We start from the raw sequence: 8,739 nt of genomic DNA on the forward strand, positions 1-8,739 counted from the left end.
ATTTTTTACATTAGTTGACATTGGAATTGAGACATGAAGTTTAGTCAGGTAGGTAGTACTCACCAAGTAAAGTAGTGTAGTAGTATTTACTAGAATTTTGTTTATTATTTGTTTAAAAATGAATGTGAGTGAGATACAGGCCCTTAAAGTTTTCTTAATCGGAGGAAATTCCGGTAGGTACGGCCCTGGCTTCAGCCTTCCGTCAGCTGTTCCCGCCAAACATCGTTTGTCCTAAAACATATCTTCCTAACATTATTCTAATGTATCAGCCCGCCTTCGGCGGGCAGGGGCATTAAACAAACTCGAGTCTGTCATACATCTACCGTACTAAACAATGACGTCATCAATGCATATTTGGCGTGAACAGCTGACGAAGGGCTGCAGCCAGGGCCGTACCAATCGAAATTTCTTCCGATTAAATAACTTAGGAGCCTGTATCTCAAGCTACATTGGTTTCCGCACGGAATTAATGCTACCACGCGATTCTACTTGGTGAGTACTACCTACCTGACTAAACTTCATGTGTCAATTCCAATGTCAACTAATGTAAAAAATGACCAAAAACAATTTTGAAAAATGGATTATGAATATTTTTTTTTTTGAGACTGTATCAAGAGCTTTCTTGTCTTAAGAGGAACGCATGCATGTTCTGAAAGATCAGATGATGTCGAAATCCTGCCCTGTACTCCTCATTGAAACTGCCTTCTGTCGAGCGTGCTTTCCTACCTACACCCACTTATTTTTCGTACTTGGTATAAGAACATCCACTTTTATTGGTCGCCAGACCTGGCGAGGAAAGGTAGTAATAATAATACCAACAACAACAACAACAAGCCGAGATTCTGGCTCCGTAGATTATACTAAAACCTCGTCGACCGTAAGCCGACTCGGACGTGTATTTGATAGTTCTTACAAATACACACACATACGAACACCAATAAACAAGTGTACGCGAGACCTAAGCACTCTACCTGTCTTACCTTTCCAGTCGTGCTTCGAAAGTCTAACATAGAGCAAGTATCAGGATTAACGGCCAGATTATTATTTCGGTACTTTATCATTAGACAGTCTTGGATATTTATACGTTTGTGTGGTTAAATACGATCCTGTGCATTTTAATTATTGTTGTTTTAGTTCGGGTTTTCCGTGGAAAATGTGAAAAATCGTGACCGTTCGGGCGAGAGAAAGAGAGAGTGTCAGTGCGCGATTATTTTTTGTTTTGTAGTAGTACCTACCTACCGCGTATAGTTTGTTGAGTGTTAGGAGGCTGTGAATCCTGGACACAGGATGAGGATTTTAAAACATTACTGGTAAGTGAGGTGGTGGTTGTTGCATTACTTGATTGCTCAGTATCTCGGTTGGATACCTGTCTAGGTATGAGTGAGTAGCTACCTGCCATCAAATCGGATGGAATGTTCACGCACCACGCAAGCAGGTAGAAAATAATAATTACCAGCCTCTACCTATCTAGGTACCTGGTGTGCGTAAATCTAGAACACAGGTGAAAATGGTACAGTAACTAGCATAAGAAATGCTGGTATAAACTAAAGATAGAAGAGACTTTTACCTATTTATCTAAAAGCACAAATCCAAACAATTGTAGTAACAGTGCAAATTATGGGGGAAATCTTCAGTTTATTTTTAAACATTTTTATTTGGGTTTTCTATATTTTGAACAACTTTATTTTAAAACAACTCGAACATATAATTTGATTTTATTTTTACATTTTGTAAGTATGTTATTAGAGACAGATCTATATCATCTTTCCAATTTGTATAATATTCGAGATTCAAGGTTTTTAATGAAAATAAATTCATAATAGACGTGAATCTCCAAGGAATGCTGAGCTTATTTCTAATTAAATTAAAATTGGCTTAAATGGATTTTTAGTTTTTCTCAAGTATTTACCCAATTCACCAGATACACTTCACAACCAGGTACAAAAAAATTCAACCTTTTTAAGGCAATTCTTAACTAAAGTTCTCTCATAAATCAAACATAAGATACTTACTTCAAAAATGTTAGTCTGGGAACAGTACGTAGTTGTTGCTTTTGAAAAGCTTTATACCTAAATGGTTTAAAGCAAAATATTCTCTCATCTTAAATTCGCTTTATTCTTTAAAATATGTGTGGGAATTTGGAAAACCACAAAATTTCGAATTACTCAACTCCTCACGTATAAAAATATCTCACATTTGAACCATACCTAATTGCCTGGTACATTTTTTGCGTCAAAACTGTAAAAGCAAAGGAAATTGAAATACTTGTTTTGTACCATATCTAAAAGCCTTTTTGTGCCACTATGTGTAACTTAGCTGAAGCCTTTAGTTTACATGCTTAACCTAAATAAACGAAGACCCAGGCGCATTTATATGCTGGCATTACATGTTAGCAAGCATTTAACAACTGGAGTAGTAATAGTGGCGCAGTGAAAAAAATTAAACACTGGTTTGAATTTAAAGGCAGTTATCCTGTTAAAATACCTCATGGCACGATTTAGATATCATTAAATTCCTCTTAGTACCTAAGGAAAATGAAATATGAGTTTATGTGAATTTTTTAGCTTCATTAATAATAATAATATCCAAATTGGTAAATGTTACTACTGAATATCGAAACATTATTTCTTTCTGTCGGTTTTACTAGAAATATTATGAAGGTTTTGCATGGAATCTAATTAGCATTAAAAGGTCATCACAATTTGAAGCCAATTACAGGAATATGCACAGAAATGAATTCAATTTAATTACTATGTAGAGGTAAGGACAATAAATATATATAAATAGTTACTGAAATTTTAATTTATCGCTAAATGACTTTTGAAAATTATAAATTATTATGCATTTTTGTTCTTTCTTTTCTTGTAACGAATTAAAGTAATGCCTATGTAGACCTTTTTGCAGACTTAATAATTGAAGAAAATATTAGATTTTAATAATAAAATCTTAGAGTGATGGTGTTAATGAAAGGGTTGTGCGCTAGTAATGAATTGAGAACCGAACCAAGGGATTTTCTACACTACAAATATTCATTAAATCGTATAAATGCAATTTAAAGTCATCGGGGGATGTTACAATTTGTTCAAAAGATTTTGAGAGTTCGGGTACCCGGCGTCATTGTTTGGTAAACATTTTGCCTTCCTTGTATAGAAGTGAAATTCACTTTTTAGATTTACATTGTTTTAATTAAATTTTGTCACTTTCCACTAACCGTTATTTTACAACATGCATTCAAAATAAACTTAGGCATTATTATTTATTTATAATAATTAAGTTGTAGTTGATTTATAAATGTAAATTAGGAAAATGTACCATGATTAACACACGTCCGCACTCCCTGCTGCTTCCGGTGGGACAGGAAGTGACATTAGCTTATTGGCATTCGATTCTCTTTACTGGAACTCCCAAATATTTATTGTTTAAGTGTACATACATATTGTTTTATTATTGAACATGCAAAGAATGATGTTCTAAAACCATTCGCAGCAATCGTTTGATGAATTACAAGTAGCATACAAATGTATCATAAATTATACTGACAATATGAGTCATTATAGTCACCGAATAGAAATAGTTCGACGCCGACAGTTTATTTTCTTTGGCTGGTAAAACGTTGTTAATAATATGCAATTATAAATATTTAACATTGCTTTTCAGTTATCACTTTATTAAATACTATTGTTATGTATAAATAACTATACGTACCACAATTACAGTTGCGGTGGCAAAGAGCTTTCTAGGATGCAATATATATATATATATATATATATANAATCCATTTAATCCTTAAAATCATTTGATCGTGAGTGAAATTGAAAAAAAATATTCAGCCTCCTGCGTGCCTACTATATATATATATATATACATATACCTAAAAGCTCTTTCTTGTTTTTATAATTAAGTTGAAGATGAATATTACTACGATTAGATTTGCAGATGATATAGCAGTACTACTATATAAGATATACTAAGAAGGAGTAAGAGATAGCTTTAAATAAATGGACAAAACTGACAAACTGATTAAAATAATTCGAAGTGGTCTGTATTCTGTCGAAACTGCCAGACGCGGATCGCGATTTCGATCTTTTTGGATCTCATCAGCGCGTCGCAGGCAGCTCCGACAGAACACAGATCAACTTTTACCTGCTGTCTTAACAGCGCGTTTTAAAAAATACCACAAATGGCGCGGTGAACGCCATCTGTAGTATGATGCTACATCTTAGAATTACGTATGGTCCACCAAGGACCATTTAATTCGATGAATTCGATTATGGTAACGTGCCTATCACGTTGAGGTTAGCTACGCCGAGATTCGTTTCAGCAAGTAAATATCCTCATATATTTAAATGGACCTTCTTGGAACATACGTAATCCTAGAATGTATCATCGTACTACAGATGGCGTTTACCGCGCCATTCGTGGTATTTTTTATTATTAATAGATTTAGAAGTTTAATTTTAAACAAAACTCAATTGTCAAAACATTTGAATAGACTTAATAATGCCTTTTCGGTTTAGTCTTACATAATGGAATCGTCCAGTAATTCGGTATAGGCCATAGGGAACCAGCCGCTACATTGCGTCCTTAGGTTTTCGCCAAACTGCCATCCCTTAGTTCTTTCCCCGATCAACGCGATGATGTCGCCTTCGAGGAAGCTCAATTGATTTTCTCCACTTGATAGATATGCGTACATTGCCCTGGCTAAGTGCGTTTCCCACTGGGGAGCAGACGATGGATTTGGAACAGCTACCGATCTTGGTCGACGAGATGGACTGTTGCTCCCTGCAAAAGAAAAATTCCTTTCGACTAAACCGTTCGAGGAATCATTTGACATTTTAGAAATATATTTAGTTAATGCATATAGGTACGTTTGAGAAATTGCCCATTGGTTTCAGGATGTTGATTTTGCACTTCCGAAAGAAAGATGTAACCTTTCACAAATCACCCTTTCATACTACTTTTTGAAAGTTATGAAACGGATTAATTTAAAACCTGGGTCGTCATATTTTTCAATAATTTATTTTTAGCAGTTTAATATAAACATTTATAGAAACATTTCCCACAACATATTAATCGAAAAGAGTTCTTGAAGTCGCGAAAGATGTATGACATGCGAATTTGCATCGCATCAACAGTAATTCAAAAAATTCAAAATTCCGTTCCGCGTGAAGCAAATCCTCTAAACAAGACTTGCACTCGCTGCAAATGATAAGGATGCGCACACTGTTCCTATAAATTTTCCACACTGAGAGGAGCTACAGTTCTCTGCAGATAGATGTCCTCATGTAAGGTTTAAACGTTAAAAGAATAAACGGTTAATAAAAGTTGGTTGCTAGCATAAGCACCCTGGACCACATTTAGTCTAATCTAACAATAAAAAATACAAAACAAATACTACAGTGACGCTAGTAATCACCAGGTCATTGAGTGCAACGTTGCGGGCTGTATTCCTTTACCAGGGTCGGAATTCAACTTAGGTACTTGTATTTTCAACTACGTTTTTCTCGAAAACAGTGAACAGCGGACATNGCCGGGATTCGTTTCAGCAAGTAGATATCCATATATTTAAATGGACCTTGTTGGAGCATACGTAATCCTAAAATGTAGCATCGTACTACAGATGGCGTTCACCACGCCATTTGTGGTATTTTCTACTGTGAAGAGATAATGAAAATTTGGTTCGACCACGATAGAAATTAAGCGATTCTTATTGTCAATTAGTAATTTTTTCTTCTCTAAAACCCCATGTCATAATATGCAGTTTTATTTGAACCCCTTAAATAAAATAGCTCAGTTTTTGTCTTTTTAATTTCAAGACTCGAACAATAGGGAAGCATTTTTTGTTTATTTTTGCCTTATCTTATTTTTGCAAGCAAGTAAAAGCAAACAATCATGTCCTTAATAACGTCCCAGTAATTTATCCTCTCCTTTATTGCCCAAATAATTATTTACCAGTTCCTTAAATAGCATTATATTATCTATCCCTTTAGGTGCGTTCTTTTTAAACTGATATAATATAATTGTTTGTAAGTAATTAAGTGCACAGTGACTATATAAGTGATAAGATAATAATTATCGTACGTGTAATAAGGATTCATCAAATTAAAATGGTGCTGATGTATTTTAAAACAAATAGGACCAAACCAGTGAGAACTCTGAGAGGATTCGAAAACTTTAAAAATGGTTTTTACTTCACAAAATTAATTAGATACTTTGTTACAACTAGTTAACTACCTAAGAATCAATAGATTTACATATTTGATTAGAGGAAGAATCTATACAAAGATGTACATAATAATGTCTTAAGGGTAATGTTTGATGCCGTTATTTACCTTTTGTCCTACTTTAGTTTTGGTCTTTTACACATTGGAATAAGGGAAAGAAATGGAGTCAATAGTTTCTCTAGGTTTAGGTTCATCTGAACTAAAAGTTTTTGAAATCGTTTTTTTATGATTTTTTGATTATTTTATATCTATTAGCACACCACAATATTTTAGAGTTTTCAGGTTTTCATGGTCGATTGGATATTGTATTCTAGGTTGTTTTTTTTGGCAGATGTCAGTCACGACAGTTAGACTCCATGGAGCATGGCAAAACAGCTCAGAAGACAATATACCCCTTGGATTATCCATTTCCAAGGAGTCCAGAATTTTCTGCACTCTGTTCAGTTATTTGCGCGGGGGCGCGGATAGGTGCGAGACATTTAGAACAATTAGCTTAACTTCTCATGCGTCAAAAATCATAACTAGAATTGTACAGAGGAGAATAGAAAAAAGGGCGGAAGAACTATTAGGGGATGATCAATTTGGGTTTAGAAGAAATAGAGGAACGCGGGAGGCCATTCTAGCTTTACGGGTAACAATAGAGAAAACGATAGAAAAAGGAAAGGGTGCGTACATAGGATTTGTAGATTTAGAAAAAGCTTTTGACAATGTTAAATGGGACAAGATGTTAAATATACTTAAAAATGTAGGGATGAGTTACAAAGATAGAAGAGTGATACTTAGTTTGTATAAAGAGCAACAGGCAGTTATAGAGCTGGGGATGCAACGTAGAGAAGTAAATATTAGGAAGGGAGTCAGGCAGGGATGCACACTGTCACCGCTACTTTTTAATCTATACATCGAAGACGCCATCAACATCATTAAAGACAGTACAACTGTAGGGATAGATGTGCAAGGGCAAAAGATTAGTATGCTTAGATTTGCAGATGATATAGCAGTATTAGCATCTAGCAAGGAGGACCTAGAGATAGCTTTAAATAAAATGGAAGCGGTACTGACAGATCAGTACTGTATGAAAATAAATAAAAGTAAAACTAAAATACTGATATGCAAGGGAAGAAAAAGTAGGGAAAGAGCGAATATAAAGATAGGAGACGAAAAATTAGAAGAAGTGGCTGATTTTAGATACCTAGGAAGTCAGATAAGTGAGGATGGAAGGAGTAGTAGGGATATAAAGCAGAGGATAGCGCAGGGTCGTGTCGCCTTTAATAAAAAGAAGTCACTTCTATGCTCGCGAACGGTTAATTTAGAAATTCGAAAAAGGTTGTTAAAGGTGTATGTTTGGAGCACGGCGTTGTACGGGTGCGAAACATGGACAGTGGGAGCGGCGGAAAAGAAAAGGTTAGAAGCGTTCGAAATGTGGTGTTATAGGCGGATGATGAGGATATCGTGGGTAGAAAAGGTTAGAAATGAAGAGGTATTAGAAAGAATAGGAAAACAGAGGACTCTATGGAAGTCAATAAAAAATAGGCGAGATAGGTTGGTAGGACACCTTCTCAGGCATGAAGGTCTAGTCAGAGACATATTGAAGGCAGAAATAGGAGTTAGGAGGGGTAGAGATAGACCTAGATTAGATTACTCTTCGCAAATAGTTAAGGATGTGGGTTGTTCTCGTTTTAGGGAAATGCGAAGTTTAGCTCAGGATAGGAAAGAGTGGAGGTGCGTGTCCAACCAGTCTTAGGACTGACGACCCTATCATGATGAACGATTTTTAGAATCAAAATGCGATGGGTGTGGGTACATGTAGTTTAAATGTTTTCTATTTCGTTTTTTCTCGATGTCAGCTGATTCTTAAATACAGATGACAATATGTACCTACGTACAACAGTATGTAAAATGTATTAGTAAAAGCATTTTCGTTTTATAGTCTCATGTTACGGCCACGGCGCCTTTTGCAAATGTTTATTGCTCTTGCTATTTTCTTATCATTAGTATTAAGTGACTATAAAACACGGGCAACAATGAATGGACGTGCTGGTATTTATTCGATTTCTAGAAATTTACGGGACTAAATACAACCGTACATTTATGGCAACTAGTAAGCGCGATTAAGTGTTCGAAAGGAAAGGTAAAAATTCTAATTACGTACACTATACGATTATGAGCACGAAAATTGTTAGCATAGGCAATCTTAATATGTATTTAATTACGGTATGTTTGCTTAGGTACGAAATATTACATTTATAGCCGACTATTTCACTCGAGTTGCGATTATGAGTTGTTTGGCTTAAAGAAAGATCGAGTTCGACGAGAGTAAAAATGCCATTTGACAAAAAAAAAATTTAAATTAATGTGTGCTTTAATTTGGTTATCAAAAATAAAATAATTCGAAGTGGTCTGTATTCTGTCGAAACTGCCAGACGCGGATCGCGATTTCGATCTTTTTGGATCTCATCAGCGCGTCGCAGGCAGGTCCGACAGAACACAGACCAACTTTTACCTGCTGTCTTAACAG

The 8,739-nt window shown here is 35.3% G+C and overlaps 1 protein-coding gene across 1 annotated transcript in view; it reads left to right on the forward strand.

The window, feature by feature from the left end:
• The first annotated feature begins 664 nt into the window (after positions 1–664).
• The window catches only part of LOC108735039 (MAGUK p55 subfamily member 5), a 52,009-nt gene continuing 43,934 nt past the window's right edge, over positions 665–8,739 (forward strand). The window contains exon 1 of the mRNA XM_025979317.1: positions 665–1,310. Coding sequence (XP_025835102.1) covers positions 1,288–1,310 — 23 coding nt within the window. The 5' untranslated portion in view covers positions 665–1,287. The remainder of the gene's footprint in view (positions 1,311–8,739) is intronic.

The sequence above is a fragment of the Agrilus planipennis genome, unplaced genomic scaffold, assembly GCF_000699045.2.
Source record: "Agrilus planipennis isolate EAB-ADULT unplaced genomic scaffold, Apla_2.0 scaffold20, whole genome shotgun sequence".
In the NCBI taxonomy this organism is placed as follows: Eukaryota; Metazoa; Arthropoda; class Insecta; order Coleoptera; family Buprestidae; genus Agrilus; species Agrilus planipennis.